The sequence below is a fragment of the Dermacentor andersoni genome, chromosome 8 (assembly GCF_023375885.2).
Source record: "Dermacentor andersoni chromosome 8, qqDerAnde1_hic_scaffold, whole genome shotgun sequence".
Taxonomy (NCBI): Eukaryota; Metazoa; Arthropoda; class Arachnida; order Ixodida; family Ixodidae; genus Dermacentor; species Dermacentor andersoni.
The window spans coordinates 32,150,843-32,177,483 of record NC_092821.1 but is presented as its reverse complement, the minus strand read 5'-3'; the positions used below and the strand labels follow the sequence as shown (position 1 = coordinate 32,177,483).

Genomic DNA, 26,641 nt, shown 5'->3' with positions numbered 1-26,641 from the left:
CGGCCCATGCCCATTTCTTTTTCTTGATTTCAACTAAGATGTCATTTACTCGCGTTTGTTCCCTCACCCAATCTGCTCTTTTCTTATCCCTTAACGTTACACCCATCATTCTTTCCATAGCTCGTTGCGTCGTCCTCAATTTTAGCAGAACCCTTTTCGCCTCCAGGTTTCTGCCCCATACGTGAGTACTGGTAACACACAACTGTTATACACTTTCCTCTTGAGGGATAGTGGCAATCTGCTGTTCATGATTTGAGAATGCCTGCCAAACGCACCCCAGCCCATTCTTATTCTTCTGGTTATTTCAGTCTCATGATCCGGATCCGTGGTCACTACCTGCCCTAAGTAGATGTATTCCATTACCACTTCCAGTGCCTCGCTACCTATTGTAGACTGCTGTTCTCTTCCGAGACTGTTAAACATTACTTTAGTTTTCTGCAGATTAATTTTCAGACCCACTCTTCTTTGTCTCTCCAGATCAGTGAGCAGGCATTGCAATCGGTCTCCTAAGTTACTAAGAAAGGCAATATCATCAGCGAATCGCAAGTTGCTAAGGTATTCTCTATCAACTTTTATTCCCAATTCTTCCCACTCCAGGTCTCTGAATACCTCCTGTAAACATGCTGTGAATAGCATTGGAGAGATCGTATCTCCCTGTCTGACGCCTTTCTTTATTGGGATTTTGTTGCTTTCTTTGTGGAGGACTACGGTGGCTGTGGAGCCGCTATAGATATCTTCCAGTATTCTTACATATGGCTCATCTACACCCTGATTCCGTAATGCCTTCATGACTGCTGAGGTTTCGACTGAATCAAACACTTTTTCGTAATCAATGAAGGCTATATATTTCTCATCGCACATTTCTCTATCACCTGATTGATAGTGTGAATATGGTCTATTGTTGAGTAGCCTTTACGGAATCCTGTCTGGTCCTTTGGTTGACGGAAGTCTAAGGTGTTCCTGATTCTATTTGCGATTACCTTAGTAAATACTTTGTAGGCAACGGACAGTAAGCTGATCGGTCTATAATTTTTCAAGTCTTTGGCGTCCCCTTTCTTATGGATTAGGATTATGTTAGCGTTCTTCCAAGATTCCGGTACGTTCGAGGTCATGAGGCATTGTGTATATAGGGTGGCCAGTCTTTCTAGGACAGTGTTCCCACCATCCTTCAACAAATCTGCTCTTACCTGATCCTCCCGAGCTGCCTTCCCCCTTCGCATAGCTCCCAAGGCGTTCTTTACCTCTTCCGGCGTTACTTGTGGGATTTCAAGTTCCTCTAGACTATTCTCTCTCACCTTATCGTCGTGGGTGTTACTGGTACTGTATAAATCTCTATAAAACTCCTCAGCCACTTCAACTATCTCATCCATATTAGTAACAATATTGCCGGCTTTGTCTCTTAACGCATACATCTGATCCTTGCATATTCCTAGATTCTTCTTCACTGCTTTTACGCTTCCTCCATCCATATTATAGTTCCGTTATGTCAGCTGTCTTACGCTTGTTGATTAACTTAGAAAGTTCTGCCAGTTCTATTCTAGCTGTAGGGTTAGAGGCCTTCATACACTGGCGTTTCTTGATCAGATCTTTCGTCTCCTGCGATAGCTTACTGGTCTCCTGTCTAACGGCGTTACCACCGACTTCTATTGCGCACTCCTTAATGATGCCCATAAGATTGTCGTTCATTGCTTCAACACTAAGGTCCTCTTCCTGAGTTGAAGGCGAATACCTGTTCTGTAGCTTGATCCGGAATTCCTCTATTTTCCCTCTTACCGCTAACTCATTGATCGGCTTCTTATGTACCAGGTTCTTCCTTTCCCTTCTCAAGGCAAGGCTAATTCGAGTTCTTACCATCCTATGGTCACTGCAGCGCACCTTGCCGAGCACGTCTACATATTGTATGATGCCAGGGTTCGCGCAGAGTATGAAGTCGATTTAATTTCTAGTCTCACCATTCGGGTTCCTCCACGTCCACTTTCGGCTAACCCGCTTGCGGAAAAAGGCATTCATTATCCGCATATTATTCTGTTCTGCAAACTCTACTAATAACTCTCCTCTGCTGTTCCAAGAGCCTATGCCATATTCCCCCACTGACTTGTCACCAGCCTGCTTCTTGCCTACCCTGGCATTGAAGTCGCCCATCAGTATAGTGTATATTGTTTTGACTTTACCCATCGCCGATTCCACGTCTTCATAAAAGCTTTCGACTTCCTGGTCATCATGACTGGATGTAGGGGCGTAAACTTGTACTGCCTTCAATTTGTACCTCTTATTAAGTTTCAGAACAAGACCTGCCACCCTCTCGTTAATGCTATAGAATTCCTGTATGTTACCAGCTATATCCTTATTAATCAGGAATCCGACTCCTAGTTCTCGTCTCTCCGCTAAGCCCCGGTAGCACAGTACATGCCCGCTTTTTAGCACTGTATATGCTTCTTTTGTCCTCCTAACCTCACTGAGCCCTATTATATCCCATTTACTACCCTCTAATTCCTCCAATAACACTGCTAGACTCGCCTCACTAGATAACGTTCTAATGTCAAACGTTGCCAGGTTCAGATTCCAATGGCGGCCTGTCCGGAGCCAGGTATTCTTAGCACCCTCTGCTGCGTCACAGATCTGACCACCGCCGTGGTCAGTTGCTTCGCGGCTGCTGGAGACTGAGGGCCGGGGTCTGATTGTTGTATTCATATAGGAGGTTGTGGCCAAGTACTGCACCAGGGTGGCCAATCCTGCTCTGGTGAGAGAGTGCGTTACCGGTTCTGGTCACCGGGATCAGGCCGCACTCCAGGCCTGTTTGTGCAATTTTCTCAACACCCGGCTTTTTTTTTGTATTTTCCGGTGGAGAATTTGAACCATGGGGATTTGAACCAGGATTTGAACCATGGTCCTCTTGCACGGGAGGCGGATACTCTACCGCCCCCGCAGGAGTTAAATTCAAAATTAAATTATGGGGTTTTACGTGCCAAAACCACTTTCTGATTATGAGGCACGCCGTAGTGGAGGACTCCGGAAATTTCGACCACCTGGGGTTCTTTAACGTGCACCTAAATCTAAGTACACGGGTGTTTTCGCATTTCGCCCCCATCGAAATGCGGCCGCCGTGGCCGGGATTCGATCCCGCAACCTCCTGCTCAGCAGTCTAACACCATAGCCACTGAGCAACCACGGCGGGTCCCGCAGGAGTTGTACGCCTCATTTAACCTACAGTGGTGCCTTATTTGATCAGTCAAGGTGGACCAATCTGAGCTCGGTTATACCGCACTGATGGCACTCGGCTAGAGAACCTGGTATTTATGACCTGCACATGTGTGGTCATACATAATTGAGGATATATATAATTCTTTTTTCTTTTTTTTAGGACGGTTCCCGTACAGTGATAAACTAAAAGAAAAGAGATTAAAAAGGGGGAAGAAAAAAAGGAAGGGAAACAAAAAAAGAAGAAGAGAATAGGTGATTTGAACTCGTAACCCTTGGATGTTGCCCAGGAAGCTAGCTCAGTCGGTTGGATACTTACGTGGAAAGGGACTGATGGGGTCTGCGATGGTCGATTTTTGCTATTCCGAGTGGTTGTAAGGCATACTTTCTTGGAAAAATGGCCGCCCGTGGAGAAGAGCGAACTCGAGCGGCTTTTGAGACTAGGAAAAGCTGGATCACGTGCTAGGCGAGCGCGGCACGCATAGCGTGGGAAGCCAGCCAGAGTAACTATCTCAAGGACTGCTGCTGACGAGGGCGAAATACCTTCGTGTAATTATAATAACCCTAAATAAGACTACTTTCAAAAAAAAAAAAGAACTGCCCAGAGGGCTGTACTACGAGTGCTATGACTGATAAGTTTCTCTCTCTCTCTCTCTCTCTCTCTCTCTATATATATATATATATATATATATATATATATATATATATATATATATATATATATATATATTCATCTCATCTATGGGATCGAATGCGAGCGCTGTTGCTTTGTCTCTGCGTGTAGTAGTTAAGGGAGCCAGTTTAAGGGAGGAGAAGAAGAAAGGAAAGGAAAGTTTCTGAAGCGAAATTGCATTGCCGTGGTTTTAAAGCGCACCCGCGGTAGCGAAACGGTAGGCGATATAAGCGTGCGTGGCCATGATACGCACACGACAAACTGCCTTAAAATATTTGAGACTTGAGGGAAAGCTTCGTTAACAAACGATAACACGGCAATCAGCACTCGAATACGACGAGAGAAATTATTAAGACGTAGAAAATTCCCTTTAACTAAGTATGGTTTGCGAGACAAATGCTTGTAAGTATTGAACTTTTTAAAAGATGAGGGGAATATGCGCTCACCGAGAGGGCAGCGTCCGCACGAGACCACCACCAGGCACCTTACTGAGACATGGAGGGCTTTGCGGCCGGAACAAAGCCTCCCTTCTCTGCCGGCCAAGCGCAGAAAACGTGCGTTCCGATCGCTCAAAGTTGTGCGGACATAGTATAGCTCTAGCGTCTAGGAAAAGCTTAAACAGGTGCGAGCACGGCATCCATAGCGTGGGAAGCTAGCCAGAGTAACTATCTCAAGGACTGCTGCTGACGAGGGCGAAATACCTTCGTGTAATTATAACCCTTTATAGGACTACTTTCGAAAAAAAAAAGAACTGCCCAGCGGGCTGTACTACGAGTGCTATGACTGATAATTTTCTATATATCCATGTGACTAATCAGGAAATTGAGAAATCCGCAGAGTACAATCAGCCTCTCTATATGGCTTTCATAGATTACGAAAAGGCATTGGAATACCAGCAGACATACAGGCATTACGTAATCAAGGAGTACAGACCACTTACGTAAATATATTGGAAAATATCTAGCGATTCCACAGCTACCTTAATTCTACACACGAAAAATACGAAGATACCTATAAAGAAAGGGGTCCGACAAGGAGACACAATCTCTCCAATGCTATTCACTGAGAGCTTCGAAGAAGTATTCAAGTTAATAAACTGGGCAGGCTTAGGAATAAGGATTGACAGCGATTATGTCATCAACCTTCGGTTTGCAGATGACATTGTTCTCTTCCGCAACACTGCAGACGAGTTACAACAAATGATTAAGGACCATAGCAGAGAGAGAGAGAGACCGAAGGATCCATAGAAAGGCAGGGGGGTTAACCAGAGGCACTTTCGGCTGGCTACCCTGCACGGGGAGAAGGGTGAAAGGGGTAAAAAGAGAAATAGAGCGGAAAGGGGTGATAGAAATAGAGGCGAGCACGACCAAACCTCGTACACTACAGAGCGGTAGGGCGCGGTGTTCTTACAGTCTATCGTGAAGCCCCGCTGACCGCAGGAACCTTGATAACGCGAGTAAGGCCTTCAGCGTGGATGTTCTGAGGGAGTACTGACCTAAAGCTTTGAATTCTGATAGGGACGATTGTCCAACTGCTCCTGTGCTCTGCACAGCACTTGTCTCTGGGCACTATATCGCGGGCAGACACAGATAATATGTGCGAGAGTCTCATCGATGTTGCATGTGGCGCACGTTGGGCTGTTGGCCATTCCAATAAGGAAAGCATACGAGTTTGTAAATGCAACACCTAGCCACAGATGGTATAGCATGGTCTGTTCACGTCGAGGTAACCCAGGCAGTAGGTGTGTCCGTATGTCCGGAGACAACAAACGCAAACGACACATGGTGAAAGCGTTCGAGTCCCACAGAGGCAAAGTACGTTCACGGGACATCAGTCGCCTTAGCAGATAGAGTGTATGAGTGGTGTCGAAGATAATATGCACAAGACAAACATAATCATGAATGGCCGGGAAAGGGAACAAAGGTTCAGGATCGCCATTCAGCCTCTAGAGTCTGTGAAGGAGTACGTTTACCTAGGCCAATTATTCAGAGGGAACTCTGATCATGAGAAGGAAATTCACAAAAGAATAAAAATGGGTTGAAGCGCATACGGCAGAAATTGTCAGCTCGTGACTGGAAGCTTACCGTTATCATTGAGAAGGAAGGTGTTCAATCAGTGCATTTTACCGGGGCTCACATACGGGGCAGAAAGTTGGAGACTGACAGAGAAGCTTGAGAACAAGTGAAGGACCGCGCAAAGAGCAATAGAACGAAGAATGCTATGCATAACGTTAAGAGACACAGAAGGAGAGCTGTTTAGATCACAGAGCAAATGGGTATAGCCGATATACTAAATGACATTCAGGGAAAAATCATGAGTTTCAGTCGCAGAGTACCCAAAGGTGGAAAAAGAAGGTATTCACAGAGCCCTGGTTTTCCCACACATGCAAAGTCTAAGGTTTAGAAGAACAGCTCACCATGCGGTTCAGCGAGGAAACGCAGAAGATTCCCTTCTCTTGTGCGACACACCACTTGCTGTGGTCTTCACTGCTCCCAAACTCAGCATATCCATTGCTAGTCTGCACACCTATTATATTAACGTCTCTGACGCTATAGTTTCGTGTGCAGTACGTATCTTGAGCACCGCCTGCGCCATTTCTCCAGGACTGTACTGTGATATTATCCTTAACTTGATCCCTCAGTCCTTCAGTGTATACATCTGTTAAAGGCAATGGAACGAAATACGTAAAATGTTTAGTTTTCATTGTCTGGTTTATTGTCTGGTTCGCCGTGAGCGAACGAACATACCATGTCACTACATTTTGATTCACAGCGTTCCTCTTAGGTGTTATTGAAAACTTGATACTTATGTTCACAGTTTGGAGGGTCTTGCAGATACTTGCATTTCGGCACTCGACTTTTGTATCCAGAGTGTTGGTAGATATTCATAAACAGACGCTTGCCAATGCGGTTATGTCCTTCAAACACCTGAGTGCAGGTCACATTTTCGGACCGCATAGTCACTTCATGTGCGAAGCTAGCCGCCGAGTTGAGCGTTCCGGCTGATAAGCGTTCGTTTACGTTGTCAGCGTCGAAAGGAAGAGCTGGGGTGCTGTGCAGCTGTGCAGCGAGGATGCCCAGAGTTTCTCGCTCGCGTGAGTTTCCTAGACGGCAGGCACTGAACAAAGGTAGCGCGGTCACCTATGTCAACAGCTACCTATGTCGAGGCGGGGAACGCACCTTGCAGACGCCGCTTCCTCGTTTCAAACACAGAAAGCTGCGGCGGTAATGTTGCGCGCCAGCACCGGTTATGGGGAAGAAGAAGAAGCGCCGAGCAGTGCAGACGTGGAAGCATCGGCTCCGTTTCTTTTTCCATGCTCCGCTCGTCAGTTTTGAGAGTGCAATGAAAAGAAGCATACCACTGGATCCGCGAAGCGACGGCGAATCTACTGACACCAAGATTCGAGGTGGGGCTTGTTTTTTCACAATCTTACGGAACGTTTTCTGCTCCTTAGTGAGGAGTAGGGCCTTTGTTGGGCCTAGTAAGCCCACCTGACCGCAGTCATGGCGGATACAAACATGGAAGATGAAGATTTTACTGAAAATGAAGGAAACAATGGTCAGGACGACTACGGCTGGCAAGTAGTGGCTGGCCGAAGATCACGAGCTAGCACAAAGGCTGTGGATGAGGACAGCACATTGCCACGTAATCAGCGAGAGCATGGAGTCAAGGGAACCGCCGTCGGTGGAATGGTCAAGAATCGGATTATCAAAGCTTCGAGGATGCCTCAACTGCTCGAGGAGCACAAAAAATCATTATACGACCTCGAGGAGGGCTCAATTTAAACAAAGTGAGCACCACCACGATTGGTTCCGCAGTCATCGAGGCGTCCGGCCTAACAGAAGAGGAGGCCCGTGAAGATGTTGTCTGCCCGAACTTCACTCAAAATATCATCGTAGTAAGCACACCTAAGCCCGAACATGCTGCGAAGTACGTTAGAATCAAGTCTTTCAAGATTATGGAAGCGGAATACGAAGCAAATGAATACGAAGCGGCACCACATGCCGCATGCAAAGGCGTCATCCGAAGAGTGGACATCAGAGACTCGCAAGCTATAATAACAAGAAACATTGTGCATGACTTGAACCCGCTTGCGCTGGCTGCCAAGCGCATCAAGACGTCGGGATCGGTCATCGTACTTTTCGATGGACTCAAAGTGCCCAATTTTGTCAGGTACGGATCCACACTAGTGAGATGCTACCTCTAAAGGAAGCAATTCGACGTCTGCTTCACCTGCGGAAAGGTCGGGCGCCGCTCTGATGTGTGTCCAACACCTGACTTTGTTCAGTGTAGGGGATGTGGAACTCGCAACCCAGGAGATGAACATGTATGTACCTAAGTGTAAATTTTGTGAAGGCGATCACCCTACCGGCGACAAGTTTTGTAAGCAAAGATTTCAAATCCCTTACCTCGTACGACTTCATCGAAGAGAGCGCAACAGGACTCGGTCGTCAACAAGAGTGCAGTCTGAAGCGCAACAGCTGGCGCCCAACCATCGCCCCGAGGACAGGGAGCACTCACGCTCCAGGAGTCGCACCAGATCCAGGCATCGTTCACTATCCAGGGAGAGAAGGCGCTCCAAGTCAAGGGAAGTGCAGGTGCTCTTCGGGCAAAGGGACTCAATACCTGGCGAGAAGAAGACGCTAGGAACCACTTGGGCTGACAAAGTAAAAGGTATGGCGAGAGTTGCTGGGGGCGCCTCGGCTGCTGTGGGGGATGACAATGATGCCAGAATAGAGCAACTAATTAAAGAAGTAACTTCTTTAAGAAAATCTAATGAAGAATTGACCAGGCAGGTAGTAGAGCTTCGTAAGAAAGACCAGTCGAGCCCTGCTAGAGTAGAGATAGATAGACCTGTAAGGAAAAGCAACGATCCAGGAGAATCCAGATCTCCTGCCCCTAAAAAGAGGGCGGTGAGTTCCGAGGATGAGTCAGTCTTCTCAGCTCTCAGTTAAATAAAAGATGCAATTAAAGCGACAAGAGAGACAGTGGAAACGACCAACATTAAAGTGGACAAATTGTGGAAATGGAGACTAACGGCGGAGAAAAGACTTAGGAAAATTGAGACGCGAGGGGATGACGACGATGAGTATCTGCCATCGGAGGCGGATAGTATAAAGTCCATTTCTGGATTGTCGGGGGCCATCACAAAGAGGAAAGTAGCGGGTAATAGAAAGGCAGCCTTACCTAATAACAATGGACAGTAATCATGGATTTAACGTGTGGCAATGGAATTGTCGCGGGTTCCAACACAAAAAAGCAGCACTGCGACAGGTGATCAGGTCATCTGAGGCCAGGCCAAAAGTAATTGTGCTGCAGGAAACCTTAGCGGACGAAATTATGCTTACTGGGTACAAAGTTATATGTAGAGACATAAAAACGGGGAGGGGGTTGGCGACCCTCATTGACAAAAAGTTGCCATACATTGAGCATGATATTCATCTTAGACATTCCAGGTTTGAATTCATTCTAGTTGAGATAATACTTAAAAAGAACAGAGGTAAGACGCAAAGCATTTTCTGTTTGAATATTTACAGCAGTCCTAACGACATGAGACAGAGGTTTAGAGCACTCTTCAACAAGGTGCTTTCGGTTGCCAAAAACTCCCCGCTCATAATTGGAGGGGACTTTAATGCTCCCTATCCCACATGGGGATACACTTGGAACACAAAGAATGGAGAGGAGCTATGGAGTCTTGCCATGGATTTGGGGTTATGCTTGATTACTGATCCGGCGTATCCCACCCGCTGTGGCACGTCCACAAGCAGGGACTCCACACCAAATCTTACTGTCGTAAAGAACTCAAGAGGAGCCAATTGGGAAAATTGAAACATGGATCTCGGGAAGCGATCATTATCAAACACATAACCATACGCATACCGAGACAGGAAACTAGAATCTTCAAATTCACTGATTGGGATCAGTTCAGAAAAATCAGGGCGAACAGAAGAAAAGTGGGGCCTCTAGATGCCGAGCAGGATCCCCTTCAGACGTGGGTCACCCAGCTCAGAGAGGACGTCAAAGAGGCCACTAAAGAAATCAAGACAGAGGAAAATATTGAGGCTATGGACAGCAGGCTGGCGCATCTGATTGAGGCCAAACAGTCTATATTACAGAGATGGAAAACGCAGAGACTTAACAGAAGGATAAGGAAAAAAAGTTCGCAATTAAACAGAGAAATTGATGATCACTCGAAGACTCTCGTGAAGCAACAGTGGGATGAGATCTGTAATTCGGCTGATGGTAGACTCAAGCATGGAGGTAGCTGGAACCTCCTCAAGCACTTGCTCAACGAGAATGAAACAAGGACAAGCAAGAGAACAGCTATATCTAAGCTGGTTCATCAGGAAAGCCAAGATAAAACACAGAAGGATATCATGGATAGTCTCGCAGCCAAATATCTCCCACTTAAACAACCAAACGAAGAAGACGAGAGCCCCGAATATACGGAAGGCATATGTGAAGAACTTGACCGGGACTTCACTGAGAGTGAAGTGAGGGCGGCTCGTCACAGTCTTAATAGTAGATCGGCGGCTGGACCTGACGGAATAACTAACAAGATATTAAGAAATCTGGATGATGAATCAATTTCTTATCTAGCTGAACATTTCAATGAGTGTTGGAGAAAAGGGGTATACTCAGAGGAATGGAGGGTGGCCAATACTATCCTCATACCAAAGCCAGGAAAACAACTCACTCTGGACAACCTGCGTCCTATTTTCTTAACGTCCTGTCTAGGCAAGGCTATGGAACATGTCATCCTAAATCGACTCACTAAATACGTTGAGCAGAACGACATCCTCTCATACAACTTGATCGGCTTTCGTCCCGCGCTGCCTACTCTGGATGCTATGCTGCTGATCAAACACCAACTTATACAGGCCAGCCCAGCGCATACGAAAGCTCTTTTGGGATTGGATGCGGAAAAAAGCTTCTGATCGTATAAAGCATAAGGCAATGCTTGGCGTCCTCGCGGAGATGGGGTTAGGTAAGAGACTTTTTAACATGATTAAGGACTTTTCTTAGAAATCGAACTGCACAACTCATGCTGGGTGAGCTTAAATCAGAAGCTAAGAATTTGGGAAATAGGGGCACTCCACAAGGGGCTGTGCTCTCACCCATGCTATTTAATTTAGCAATGCCCAAGGTTGCAAGAAATCTGGAGAAAATTGAGGGTATACATTATGTGGTATATGCCGACGACATAACCATATGGAGTGCCAAGGGTAATGTAGGACAGACAGAGACCAGATTAAGGGAAAGCTTATATGTTGTAGAGAACACACTGAAAGACGTGGGGTTGAAAAGCTCGGCAGCCAAATCAGAACTCTTGGTCGTTAAACATCGCAGAAAAGGTCCCAAACCAAGAGGTTACAGTCCGGAAGATGAGCCAAGAGTGTGCTTATACACTCATGAAGGATGCACAGTCAGGCTAGTTGAAACAATCAAGGTTCTTGGGTATCACATAGACGGAAACAATGCTAACTATAGAACAATGCAACATATCTCGAATAAAACAGATGAAGTCATTAGGTTACTAAGGAGAATTACCAATAGACACAGAGGCTTAGGAGAGGACAGCGCTTTGAGGCTAATACACGCCTTTGCTCTCTGTCGCTTCACTTATGTGGCTGGATTGTTCAAATGGAAGCAGGCAGAACTTAGCAAACTTAATGTGATGCTCAGGAAGCTCGTTAAAGTAGCCCTAGGGATACCCAGTAACGCTGCAACTGACAAACTCATGAGTCTAGGGGTGCACAACACAATGGAAGAAATCGCGGAGGCCCAACAGCTAGCGCAACACGAAAGATTGACAAAAGCACGAGCTGGCAGGAACATATTACAGGCAATAGGTGCAGAACTGAATACATCAAGGAGCCCAATAGAGGCTGAAGTAGAATTAAGGACTGACGTTAGGAACAAGATCAGAACCAACCCTCTCCCTAGAAACATGCACCCAGAATACAATGTCGAAAGGAGAAAGGCAAGAGCTAAAGCACTCTTGCAGGAAATAGAACAGCAGAACCAATTGGCAGCTATAGTTGATGCAGCCTGGGTGAAAGGTAAAGAAGCATATACGGCCATTGTCTCAAATTATCAAGGGAAGGTGCAAGATGCTATCACTATTTTTACCAAGGACCCCGTGGTGGCGGAACAAGTGGCAATTGCTCTAGCCATCAGGAGTAATAAGTGGGCCTGCATTTACAGTGATTCGAAATACGCTATAAAGTGTTTTGAAAAAGGCTACGTAGCTGGTGTTGCAGCTAAACTTTTTGAAAACATTGGGATTATGAGAATTGAAATTCGATGGTTTCCTGCGCATATGGGAAAAGTGGACGAGACTCGGATAAACCTCAGTGAGGTTGCTCATGACTTGGCACGAGGACTTGCTAACCGTGACAGACACAACCGAGCCGTTCACCATCAAGCCAGGGAATCTAGAGATAATTTAATAACATACAATGACATTACCAAACACTACTATTTAGGGCGCAGGCAATTCCCATTGCCACACTGAAAACTGATCAGGGCTCAGTCAGTCTCACTGCGCTTATTGCAAACAGGTACATATCCCACACCGTACACCATTAATAAAATATATCCAGAAGGGGAGATTAAGATGGACTGCAACGATTGTAATGGCATCATTGGCTTTGGGGTAGGCGTCAGGTCGTCTCAGTTGGGCAAGTTCATAGTGCATTCTCCATTATTAATGCTGGAGTTCCGCAGGGATCTATACTCAGCCCGTTATTATTTAATATTTTTGTAAATGACCTTTCTAGCGTGATACCCGTTTTGCTTTATCAATACGCCGATGATACGATGATCGTAACTTCTGCCCACAGCTACTATGATGCGATTGCTTCTTTACAGTCTGCTGCCACAAAAGCTATGGATTGATTTCGAAACAACCTAATTGCTATAAATGTATCTAAGACGCAATTAATCTGCTTCCATAATCCTTTAAGGAAGGTAGCCCTTGACTTTCCTCTTGTTTTGCATTCTTCAGATTGTTCAGCTTGTTCTTGTAGACCATTACAGTACTCATCTGTTGTAAAATATCTTGGTTTATATCTTGACAGCCACCTTTCTTGGAACAGCCACCTTGCTTACGTTTGCAAAAAACTTCGCGCCATATCATGTCTACTGTACAATATAAGATACTACATGCCCTTATCAGTAAGGAAAACAATAACACAGGCTACAGTCTACTCCGGTATGGCATAACAATTTACGGGCACTGTGCTGTCCGCTGGCACAACAGAATAAATGCGATACTGCACTCCCTCTTAAAAAACATATCTGATGATCTGAGCCTGAATGCTGACACAGACCGTTTCAAAGTACTTTCGATGCCGAATTTCAACGATCTTTTAATGCAAACGGTTGTCTTAGAACACTTCTGGTCTAGTCAATTCTTAGTTCCGTACACAGCTTCCTGCTGCTTAAGGCCCAGGGACCCCTTTTGGAGGCCATGTTGTTCCACAAGGTATGGCACTAGAGCTCGGGCCCATTATGTGCCCACCTAGTTCAATAAACTGCCGCACAGCACCTTCTGTGCAAAAACGAAATATAAGTTAAAGAGACTGCTAAGGCGTATCTGCTCGTAAATGCGTCCTTGTTCCGTTTATTTACCGTTATTGTTTGGGTTCGTACATGTGATTCTGTGATTCCTTTGAACCATGACGGTCAGTCTGGTATATGGTTATGCATTATCTCGTGATATAATAGACACTGTATCAATTCTAATAACCTTTTTTGGTGTTCTATACTTGAGTTCGCTGCTTATAACTGGTCTATTAATGTACCGTGTATGGTTTTGCTGCCTGCCAGGCGCTGCCGCTCAAGCCTTCAAAGGCTTTGGCAGGCCTGTATGAATGTACTGTTTTGATTATTGGCAATAAAGGTATTATTATTATTATTATTATTATTATTATTATTATTATTATTATTATTATTATTATTATTATTATTATTGGAATCAGACATATGCTGGCGGGGTGCCCCGCGATTCTCCCCAACCTCGTTGAAGAATGGACACAGTGGGAGAAAAGGATTCAAAGCCCATTGTTTCAGGACCAACTAAGGGCCGTCCAGAGGGCCCATGATGTCGCTGAAAGGCTTGGCCTGACAGTGCCACCGTGGCAGCGGCCCGCCTTGACTTAAGAAGTCGAGCCTCCGGACCTCATTCCAATAAATGTTTTCACACACACACACCGGTTATGAGATAGTCTTAGGATAGCGTTTGTCGGCTTTTGTACGTTAAATGCAATTACCTTTGCAGGACATTACGGTGCACGTCCCTTCAAGACATTTAGAGAGATTTAGAATAGTATTTGTCGCCTCACGTCCGCTAAACAAGGGTTAAACGTAAGCATCCTAGCGGGACGTTACGGTGCGCGTCTTTTCAAATTTTTTAGTTTACCGTACAGAAACGCAAACGTATGGGAGACATTATCAAACAAGGCGCCGTATTTTGCCGCAACCCAAACGTATCGAAGCCAAGGCAATCCATTAGCAACCACCCTGTTGCTATGTGGTCGCGTCTCTCTTACCTAGGGAGGCCGGAATCGCCAAACGATCTGGGAAATTAGACACGCTATTGACTCATAGGTAACGTGAGTTTAGAGGAAGGGAAATCTCATTTGAATAGTTATTCGCGGTCAACGGGAGCGCGAGGATAGGCATAACGAGAATCCACGAGGAAGCGGGAGCCACGTGTGCCGCCATGTTCGGCAACACTATTTCTTAGCGTACGCAAACATTATGAACGTTAAATTCGCCAAATAACGTACGCTATCATCGCACACGTCTCATGCATCAGTGTATGCGCAGTGAAAGCAACGCTTTTTGTTGACGTACTGTCAACCAAAAACATTTACGGACCATCGGAAATAGCAACCTCACAACCCAATCTGGTATCTGCCCTTCCAGCCTCTACGAGTATATGCGAATAACATTCTGATAAACAGTTTTACTAACGAGTGATACAAGCTACTGAAAATTTAATCGTTTTCTGGGATCCCATGGTCACAAACTTTTTTGGCCGACGGTACGTAATGCGCCTGCATTTGGTTGCAAACCTTATTCTAAAGAGATGTATTGTTATCAACGCAATATCGCAATACGGCGACTGTACAGCTATTTATCCACACATTCAGCGCACGCCGCTTGGCATGCCTTTCTGGGATGTGTCATGACCATGTCTCCTGTTTCGGACATTTTCTGGCTGTCCATCGCTGAATCTCAGCAGTACAGACGTGGCGTATTCTCGAGCCATTCCTCTCCTCCTTTTCGAACACATTAAAATATAAAATTTTCTCTAACTTATTCGCACTGGCAATGCACTGGGTGGATAAAGGAATAAAAGAAGGCACTGCCGGTTTGACCGCGTGACTCCTGTTTCGGCCACCCATCAGGTGAGACCCAAGTGGATGTAACTCACAAGAGTGAATCTAGATAAGCCAATGAAATTCGAGGCGTGCCGGATGTTTAATTTTCTGTTGACACCATTAGCTCATTCATGTGAGGACATCGCCAGAGATCATGGAGATCCAGAACTATGCCAAACTCGTACATTCCGGCATAACCCCGCACGGTCTGGATAATACCGAGAAAACATCGCTGACAATTTTGTTGTCAACGCTAGACTAGACCAAGCGAATTCTGAGTTGACAATTTACTTGCTGTTGTCGCGAGAGAGGGAGATAGAAATAAGAAGAACAAATTCATATCTAAGCTGGAGGCTTGAATGTTACTATATTCTGTTAAATCATGGTGACTAGCAGTAGCTGCAGCGGTAGTTAGTTGTATAAAACGCGTACGCGCAGTTGGCCTACCGTATCATTTTTTTACGGTAGCGTTTCACGCACAGGTATCATGTATCACATAGAACTAAAGCTATGTATTGCTCGAACAATGCAGGCCTCATTAAAATCAATGCACCCATAGCCACACGCTTAACTTATCACATTTATGATAATGTGTTCGGGTGTTAAATTAAAAGTAAACTAATTGCTTCTTTTATAAATGCCGTATTTACCATTACGGTACGAACACTAATGCGACGATTCACTTTAACCTTGGTACGTTAGTTATTCTCAAGTTCAAGACAGCGAACAAAGCCATAAGACTCGAGGTACATGATATAGGCACAGCCAAGTTGCCGTTTTAATTTACATCGTATATTTGCTCGTTTCGCGTATTCGTTTAACGGCAGCCGATTGCTACGGACTATTTCTATATCGCATGACATGATGCTATTACGAGAAAATTATTCACAGACGTAAACACGGCATGCGCGATAGAAGACTTGCAACTGAGCCGAAGAAAAAGAAGCGAGGAAGGTGCTCCTGAAGACGAAAGCGTAGCGGATGTTTAGGAGCAGAAATAAACGATCCTCATCTGCTTCTGCGACTGATGCTAGTCTCAAATCGAAAGCATTGTGCATTTGTTCTGTTTTAAAAGATTCGCGTGAAGATTGTGAATTTTTGCCAAAATCGGTTAAAACGAATTCGTCTCCTTGGCGGGATGATCCTTGTTTGCTTGACGACAGGCGAAGGAAAGCATCTTGGAAGAAACTGTTACAAAATCAATGCCTTCATAGCCGGATGGATTACACATTCTACTCGGATACTATTAGACGGACAGTGTTGAAGGCAAATGATGAGTACGGCATTCGGCATTTTGAATTTGTTCTTAAATAAATAATAAACGCACACTCTACAGCTTTGTGCGTGCCAAGAAAGTGATTCGGCAGCGAATAAATGCAGAATACGCACTTTTGTCTCACGATTAAATTAAGGATTCATTGGAGGTAATCGCTAGAGAATTAGAACGTTGTTTTCTTTCCCAACTTCCATTAGGTCCATTGGTATCACCGACCTAGCAAAATTTCACGGAAATCCACAAGTATAAATTATCAAATGTTTTACTAAGCTTTCCGTCAACGGCTCCGTGACCCGATCGAATCACTTCGTTTATGTTAAAAATTTTTATATAAAGAATCACAAGATTATCAATTAGAGATCATGAATTATTCCAACATAATAGAATGCTTTGCACTGAGCGGAAAATTGCCAAGGTCATACCTTTATTAAAAAATCCGGGTGGATGTTATGTGTTAGACGATATATCAGGCTCATCGGGTTAACTTCAAGTTTGTTAAAATTACTTGAAATAGTTATAAATATTCGTTTGATAAGTTTCCTTTATGAGCGATAAATCCTCAGCCCGAAACTAATTGATTTCAAATCAAAGTGCTGGCAGGCACATATTGACTTTGAAAGCCGTATTCAGTTGGCATGACACAAAAGGTAGTATGCGGCATTAGTCACTCCAGACATCTCAAAAGCATATGATAGCGTTGACCATGTGATATTGCTCAATTAGCTTAGGCACATAACTTTTCCAAAATAGCTTCAAGCATAGATTGCAGACTTTTTAAGGAACAAAGAGTTTTACTGCTTTCAAAGCTGCATTTCTACGGCTAGGTACGCGCAGGCCAGAAGCGTTCCACAACGGGCAATCTTTTCTCCAGTCTTACTTATTTACAGTCCGTGCCATGATGATGTACATACTTACGTGCATTCTGATGATATAGCGTTCTTCTTGCCGGCAAATGACATCCAAACGTTTATGAAATATTGCAGACATGACTGCCTGTTATAGAAAGCCGGCTTGATGCAATGCATCTTTATTTCAAGGTTAGCAAATGCTCGTTGCTAGAAATATCGTTAAAAGACCCCACATTTATTTCTCTCGCTTATCATCTAAATATTCTCCAACAAGTAGAGACAATCCGGTGTCTTGGCGTGATATATCGCGGCTCTACGTCTTGGAAGGCGCACATTTACTATATTGCTGCAAAAGATTTTCGTGCGGTTGGTATGCTATGCAGGCTAAGTATAATCGATAAGGATTTCGAAGAAATATGCTGTTATCAATATACCCCATCTACGTTCACCCGGTATTGGAATATGGATGTGTGTTGTAGCGGAGCTCGTGCATGTGAGAGGCAGGTCTTGCGACAACGTTTATTACTACATAACTTTGTCGCAAATGGAGTTTTACATCTGGAAGTTAGGACCGCTTCTCTGGTTACGCGGTTTCCATAGTTAGCTGTACAATCATTTTTAGGCTTCCCAGCGGGATTTGTTTTTTGGTTGCACTGGCTACAATTCCACAAACCTCACATCATTTTTATGCAAGTTCCCGTAGATCAGTTAAGCATCCGACTTCGTGAGGTGACTCCTGTTTGTTGCAACAGAAATTCCATCAAAAGTTCAGTTTGATTATACTTTCCCTGAAAATGCAAAGGCATCATTTACAGCACCCTCAGCTCTATCTTAAATGATCACTTTTTGCACATACCAATCAAGGCAGTCATTGTAACTCATGCTTTCCGAAGTGAAGAAAAGTGTGCAATTGGAATAGTTCCTCCTATAATCGATTGGTAGTTTCCTCCTCGCCTCCCAGACTTCGTGCCAATCAGCAGGATTTTTCACTGTAATTCTAGCCCTCCGCTAACTAAATGCATCAACACGTTCCACAGGCGTCGTGACGCATTTTCTGTCTCTGTGTCCCTTTTTTACTGCTTCCGACGACTCCCAGGTTTTGGAAACATTGAAATTGTCAGTATCCCCTCATTTAGCTCTGATTAGATTGGTTTCGGTTGCAAGGCGTAAGGGCTTATTTCTAAACGAAATGGCTGATTAGTTGGCGAAAGCGTCTCTGAAATATCCAGTAACTGAAAGCTTACCGGCATCAGCTTTCATCATAGGGGCCAGATTTCGGAGGCAAATGACGCTGCATGAATTTCACGCCCCTTCTTTAACAAACTCTGCAGATGTTAAGTACTTGTCGCACTATTGCAATACTAAATCTCTCAAGCGCCAGCACTTGAAGTCGATAGCACTAGACCGCGCTGCCGAATAACATTTCCAAAATTTTCCTACGCGGAGCTGCTTTTGCTCCCTCACCGAATTGTCGCTCTTGAGGAAACATGATCATTAGATTACTTTCTCATTTATTAGCTTATTGTGAATTGCAAAAAATGCCATTAGAAATATCGTTCTGCTTTCATAGATTATACTTGCATATACAAATTTTTCTATCTTTGGGGCCCTCGATCATTTGGCACAGCGAAAGCAAGGTTGCCGAAGCCGTCGAGGGTGTTATTGCATCGTCAGAAAGATGCAGACTATAAAATCAGAACTTAAGGTTTCGTTATACTTCTACAAATGAATTAGATTATTTGGACTGTGTTTTTATTTATTTTTCATTCTAATAAAATCATACGCTGGTGGGGGGGGGGGGAATCTATTATTTCCCATTTACCTATTCCCAAATGTTGCCTACATTATGTAGTAATTCGTTTTTCTTATTTTTGTATTGAACCACCTGATTCTTGGCCAATGGGCCAGGGTGGGTATGTGCCACTAACATCTAGGTTCTACATCTACATATACCTAAACAGTGATGATCGCCTTGTTCACCTGTTAACTTCTGTTACAAATTTGGCGATGTCGGATACGAAACGTTGTACTGCTCGCCTGAGCCGCTCCGGTTTTGCCCATGGACAATGTGCACTGACCCAAAAGTTGCCGATGATAAGCCGGTGAAAGTAAACGGTAACGGTAAAGAGCCGTCCTGTTCGAGTGAGCGCTCATCATATTGAACTCTTTTACTGCAGGCTTGATTCCCTGAAGTCGAGAGCTAGCAGGACTTTCAAGATTGCCATGAGTGATCCTCCGCATGACGCAGACGTCCGCGTTGAAGAGAATTTCGCGATTGCACCACATCAAATCCCGTTTTCACAGAAACGGAGGTAAGCTCTTATAGCCACGATTTAGCGGGCCACCGTAGAAGTGCGCTGATGTACGATATTGTCACGTGATGGTGACGTTGAATAACACAGTAGCAATACTGTGAACGACAAAAACAAACTTTTATTGGGTGAACCTGTGCCCACAAAACAGGCTACACTTATAGCACAACGATAGCGGCGAACACGCCCGGCGATCGTCGAAAATCTGATCAGCGGGTCAAGCGCGTCGGCTTTTATACAACAGTCGTCGAATGTTCCAGACTAATCATTGGGACCCGCATGCCTTCCACAAAGTTCTACAACATTCGAGTCACGCGATGAAATCAGATAACACAAGGTTCGGCGACAACAGACAGCCGGGTAGAAGCATCGATAACTTTCCAGAAACGTCGGATACATGCAGGCGCGTCCCTCGCTGTGTGATTACAGTTGTTAAGCGGCGAAACGTGGTCGCCCGATAAAGATAAGCACACGTGTCAATACCCCCCTCTTAAAAAGCATCGACCCGATGGTGCAAACAAACGAAGTTAATAAACAAAAGCACTCGTAGCAAAGAAAAGAACAAAAATAACGAAGTTCGTCAGCGTCCGTAAAAGGGTTTAAGGCGCACCACGTGGACCACTTCAGATCGCGCGCGGCGCCGCTGTGAATGCGAAATGCCGTCTGGCACGACCTCATAGTCCAGAGCGCCAATACGTCGGATGACCTTGTAGGGTCCGAAATAGCGTCGGAGTAGTTTCTCACTGAGTCCTCGACGGCGTATCGGGGTCCAGACCCAAACACGGTCGCCAGGCTGGTACTCGACGAAGCGTCGTCGGAGGTTGTAGTGTCGGCTGTCGGTCCTCTGCTGGCTCTTGATTCGCAGGCGGGCGAGCTGTCGGGCTTCTTCGGCGCGCTGGAGATAGCTAGCGACGTCAACATTCTCTTCGTCAGTTACGTGCGGCAGCATGGCGTCAAGCGTCGTCGTCGTCGGGTTTCTGCCGTAAACCAGCTTAAACGGCGTGATCTGTGTTGTTTCTTGCACCGCCGTGTTGTACGCAAAGGTTACGTACGGCAGGATCGCGTCCCACGTCTTGTGTTCGACGTCGACGTACATTGCTAGCATGTCGGCGAGGGTCTTGTTCAGGCGCTCCGTGAGACCATTCGTCTGCGGATGGTAGGCAGTTGTCCTCCTGTGGCTTGTCTGGCTGTACTGCAGAAAGGCTTGGGTGAGCTCTGCTGTAAAAGCCGTTCCTCTGTCGGTGATGAGGACTTCTGGGGCACCATGTCGCAGGAGGAGGTTCTCGACGAAAAATTTCGCCACTTCGGCTGCGCTGCCTTTTGGTAGAGCTTTAGTTTCAGCAAAGCGGGTGAGATAGTCCGTCGCCACGACGATCCACTTATTCCCGGATGTTGATATCGGAAACGGCCCCAACAAATCCATCCCAATCTGCTGAAATGGTCGGCGAGGAGGTTCGATCGGCTGTAGTAATCCTGCTGGCCTTGTCGGTGGTGTCTTGCGTCGTTGACAGTCTCGGCATGTCTTGACGTAACGGGCGACGTCGGCGGTCAGACGCGGCCAGTAATACCTTTCCTGTATTCTCGACAGCGTCCGGGAGAATCCGAGGTGCCCAGCGGTTGGATCGTCGTGTAGGGCGTGCAGTATTTCTGGACGCAGCGCTGACGGTACAACAAGAAGGTAGCTGGCGCGGACCGGTGAGAAGTTCTTCTTCACGAGCAGGTTGTTTTGTAGCGTGAACGACGACCACCCGCGCTTAAATGCCCTAGGGACAACGTCGGTGTTTCCTTCCAAGTACTCGACGAGGCCTTTTAGCTCCGGGTCTGCTCGTTGCTGTTTAGTGAAGTCTTCCGCGCTTATTATCCCAAGGAAGGCGTCGTCGTCCTCGTCGTCTTGCGGCGGGGGATCGATGGGGGCGCGCGATAAGCAGTCGGCGTCGGAGTGTTTTCTTCCGGACTTGTATATTACCGTGACGTCATATTCTTGTAGTCTGAGGCTCCACCGCGCCAGCCGTCCTGAAGGGTCCTTTAAGTTAGCTAGCCAACACAATGCATGATGGCCACTGACGACTTTGAATGGCCTGCCATAGAGGTAAGGGCGGAATTTAGCTATAGCCCAAATGATGGTGAGGCATTCCTTTTCAGTCGTAGAATAGTTGCTTTCCGCTTTTGACAGCGACCGGCTAGCATACGATATTACCCTTTCAAGTCCTTCTTTCCTCTGGACTAGGACGGCACCAAGGCCTAGGCTACTGGCGTCAGTGTGGATTTCGGTATCGGCGTCCTCGTCGAAGTGTGCAAGTACCGGCGGCGACTGCATGCGTCGTTTCAGTTCTTGAAATGCGTCGGCCTGCGGCGTTTCCCACTTGAACGCGACATCACATTTGGTTAGATGTGTTAGCGGCGCCGCGATGCGTGAGAAGTCCTTGACAAAGCGCCTATAGTAGGCACACATGCCAAGGAATCTGCGTACTGCCTTCTTGTCGGCTGGCTGCGGGAACTTTGCGATGGCAGCTGTCTTCTGTGGGTCGGGGCGTACTCCTGATTTGCTGATCACGTGGCCTAGGAACAAAAGCTCATCGTAAGCGAAGCGGCACTTTTCCGGCTTCAGAGTGAGCCCTGATGACTTGATGGCTTCTAACACTGTCGCAAGCCGCCTAAGGTGATCGTCGAAATTTCCGGCGAAGACAACGACGTCGTCCAGGTAAACAAGGCACGTCTGCCACTTCAGTCCGGCTAACACCGTGTCCATGACGCGCTGAAACGTTGCAGGCGCCGAGCACAGTCCGAATGGCATGACCTTGAACTCGTAGAGGCCGTCTGGCGTGATGAAGGTAGTCTTTTCGCGATCTCTCTCGTCGACTTCTATTTGCCAGTAGCCAGACTTGAGGTCCATCGACGAGAAGTATTTAGCGTTGCAGAGCCGATCCAATGCGTCGTCTATCCGCGGAAGTGGGTACACATCTTTCTTCGTGATCTTGTTCAGTCGACGATAATCGACGCAGAAGCGTAGGGTTCCGTCCTTTTTCTTTACCAGGACTGCAGGAGAGGCCCACGGGCTTTTCGACGGCTGGATGATGTCGTCGCGCAGCATTTCGTCGACTTGTTGCCTAATAGCTTCACGTTCTCGCGTCGAAACTCGGTAAGGGCTCTGGCGGAGTGGTCGAGTGCTCTCTTCGGTTATTATGCGATGCTTTGCAACTGGTGTTTGTCGAATCCTCGATGACGTCGAAAAGCAGTCTTTGTATCGTCGGAGAAGACTTCTGATCTGTTGCTGCTTACTCATAGGAAGACTTGGATTCACGTCGAAGTCTGGTTCGGGGACAATGCTCATCGGGGTAGATGCGGCTGAATCCGAGAGGACAAAGGCATTGCTGGTTTCCACAATTTCCTCGATGTATGCGATTGTCGTGCCCTTGTTGATGTGCTTGAACTCTTCGCTGAAGTTGGTTAGCATAACTTCCACTTGCCCCCCGTGGAGTCGAGCGATCCCTCTTGCGACGCAAATTTCACGGTCGAGCAGTAGATGTTGGTCGCCCTCGATGACGCCTTCTACGTCAGCGGGTGTTTCAGTGCCGACGGAAATAATAATGCTGGCGCGCGGCGGGATGCTCACTTGATCTTCGAGCACACTCAAGGCGTGGTGACTACGACAGCTCTCCGGCGGTATTGCTTGATCTTGTGACAGCGTTATCGATTTCGACTTCAGGTCGATGACTGCGCCATGTTGATTCAGGAAGTCCATGCCGAGAATGACGTCTCGTGAGCACTGTTGGAGGAAACGAAGGTGGCAGGGTAAGTCCGGTCATGAACGGTAATTCTTGCCGTGCAGATCCCAGTCGGCGTAATCAGGTGTCCTCCAGCGGTGCGAATTTGAGGGCCTTCCCATGCAGTCTTAACTTTCCTCAACTGGGCGGCGATGGGTCCACTCATGACGGAGTAATCGGCTCCTGTGTCTACTAAGGCGGTGACTGCGTGGCCGTCGAGAAGCACGTCGAGGTCGGTGGTTTTTTGTCTTGCGTTACAGTTAGGTCTCGGCGTCGGATCACGGCTGCGTCGTGTTGAACTGAAGCTGGAACGTCGCGTCGTCAAGTCGTCTTTCGTCGGTGTAGTCTTGGCTTCCTGACTTCGTCGGGACGGCGGCGTGTCGTCATTAGGTCGTCGAGATGGTTTCTTCGTCGTCTTCGTCGGCGGCGGAGGATCTTCGTCAGTTCGACGAACAGCAACCGCACCTCCATCGGTTGCTGCTTTTAGTTTTCCGGATACGGGCTCGCTGACCGGCCGCGGGCTGGGCCAGTGTATGGTCGGCGCTGCGGCGACAGGTAGCGGCCTGGTGATGGCGAACGCGACGGTCGTCGAGAGCTCCACTGAGTAGCGGCGAGGTAGTCGGCGATATCGCGAGGGCGTTCACCTCGCTGCGGGCGCGGAGCATTGACGGCGAAACCTCGCAGTCCCATCTCCCGGTATGGGCATCGGCGATACACATGGCCGGCTTCTCCGCAGTGATAGCAGAGCGGTCGGTGGTCGGGGGCTCGCCAAATGTCCGTCTTCCTCGCGTAGGTGCGCTGGGCGACGGGTGGGCGTGCTGGCGGCGGCGGCGGCGGCGGCGGCGGACGACGGAATTGCGTCGTTGCAGGGCCCTGGTGTGGTCGCGGAGGGGGACCTTGACGGCGTGCGACGGCGGCGTAGGTCATCGCTTCTGGCTGGGGCTGCGGTAATTGAGGTTGCACCTCAGGAACCCCAAGCGATCGCTGAACCTCATCTTTCACGATGTCAGCGATCGAAGCTACTTGAGACTGCGACGAAGGCAGGACCTTGCGCAGTTCTTCGCGCACAATGGCCCTGATGGTCTCTTGAAGGTCGTCCGAACCCAGTCCTTGGATGGCATACTGCGGCGTGTGCCCCTGGCGGTTATATTGCCGGGTGCGCATCTCCAGAGTTTTCTCGATCGTCGATGCCTCTGCAGAAAACTCAGCCACAGTCTTCGGTGGGTTACGAATAAGTCCGGCGAAAAGGTCTTGCTTGACGCCGTGCATCAGGAAGCGAACTTTTTTCTCCTCCGACATTTCCGGGTCGGCGTGCCGGAAAAGACGGGCCATCTCCTCCGTGAAGATCGCGATTGTCTCGTTTGGCAGCTGCACTCTGGTTTCTAGTAGAGCTTGGGCTCGCTCTTTTCGCACGACGCTTGTAAACGTGTGCAAGAAGCCGCTTCGGAAAAGGTCCCACGTCGTTAAGGTGGCTTCCCGATTCTCGAACCACGTCCTGGCGGCGTCTTCCAATGCGAAATAGACATGCCGCAGCTTGTCGTCGCTGTCCCAACTGTTAAACTTAGCGACCCTCTCATACGTCTCCAGCCAGCTTTCCGGGTCCTCAAATGTGGAACCGCGGAACGTCGGTGGCTCCCTGGGCTGCTGCAGAACTATTGGGGCTGCTCCGGCTGCCATTGGGGCTGTCTTCTTGGTCGTCTCTGGACGAACTTCTCTGACGCTCTTCTTGGTCGTCTCTGGTAGAATTCCGTGTTCCGGGGGCAGCTGCTGTAGCCGGCGGCTTGCTCGATGTTCCGGGACGGCGCTGGTGTTGTCTTTGCGGTCCGGGCTTGAATTACGGCTTGTCGGGGGCGTCCGGTACATGAACGTAAAGCACCTCCACCAGATGTCACATGATGGTGACGTTGAATAACACAGTAGCAATACTGTGAACGACAAAAACAAACTTTTATTGGGTGAACCTGTGCCCACAAAACAGGCTACACTTATAGCACAACGATAGCGGCGAACACGCCCGGCGATCGTCGAAAATCTGATCAGCGGGTCAAGCGCGTCGGCTTTTATACAACAGTCGTCGAATGTTCCAGACTAATCATTGGGACCCGCATGCCTTCCACAAAGTTCTACAACGTTCGAGTCACGCGATGAAATCAGATAACACAAGGTTCGGCGACAACAGACAGCCGGGTAGAAGCATCGATAACTTTCCAGAAACGTCGGATACATGCAGGCGCGTCCCTCTCTGTGTGATTACAGTTGTTAAGCGGCGAAACGTGGTCGCCCGATAAAGATAAGCACACGTGTCAATATAATAAAATTGAAAGAAACGAATAGTCAGCGTCAGCAGCAACTAGTGGACTGGAAGCTGATTTTCGGAAAAAGGACAAAATACCTATGTGTCACGCTCCACCCGGGTTTGTGAACCCGGGAGGGCTCGAGGCACCCCCCGTTAGAGGGACGCTCCGCAGCATGGTGGTGCTGAACGATGACTGACCGCCGAGCAGCCGTGCTCGTCGGTGTTTATTACGGTGCGGTGACCAATGTTGCCTGCCGAGTTTGGCAGGCCACCGAGCCTAGCGGTGAACCAAGATATGCCTGAGGGGGCGTCACATGCTTGCTACACCCCATACCCCCAGTTTGTTTGTTAAATAAAAAACAAACGTCCATGTTCAAAATATGAGGCTCTGCCTCCACCCTAGCTGCGTCGACGGTGCCTGCTATCTAGGCGAGTAATGGTCCGGTGGCCTCCGCCGTCGAGTACTCCGCCTGGGCATCGATGTTGATGGGTCGGGTGTGGCAACGCCGCGTGCTGCTTGAGCCAGCCTCGCTCCAACCGGAGGGCCTGTAGCGGTCGGTCTTGCGAGTGGTGCCGGGCTCGACACCGGGCCAACGGGTGCCGCACCACTGGTAACGGTTGCCGCCTCCGAGGTGGGTGGTGCTCCGCTGGAAGCGACTGGTGCTGCCAGTAGTCCTCCTGCGGGCTGGAACTCAGTGGCAGCCGAGGGTGCTGGCCAGATCCCGAGGCCGGCGTGTATGGTCGGCGTGTCTGTGCCACATGGCCCCGTCTGTCATGCGGACGAGCAGCGATGAGGCGCTGGCAGGAGACATCACCTGTCCGGCAGACCAGGGTGGACCAGGACGGAAGTTCCTGGCGAAAACTGGAGCTCCTGACTCTGG

General features: G+C 47.5%; 1 protein-coding gene across 2 annotated transcripts in view; it reads right to left on the bottom strand.

The window, feature by feature from the left end:
- Positions 1 to 26,641, bottom strand: part of LOC126526177 (cell-death-related nuclease 7-like) — an 81,120-nt gene that overhangs the window by 2,716 nt on the left and 51,763 nt on the right. For both annotated transcript variants that reach the window (XM_050174121.2, XM_055068031.1), the window contains one exon: positions 6,288 to 6,529. In XM_050174121.2, coding sequence (XP_050030078.2) covers positions 6,288 to 6,529 — 242 coding nt within the window. The remainder of the gene's footprint in view (positions 1 to 6,287; positions 6,530 to 26,641) is intronic.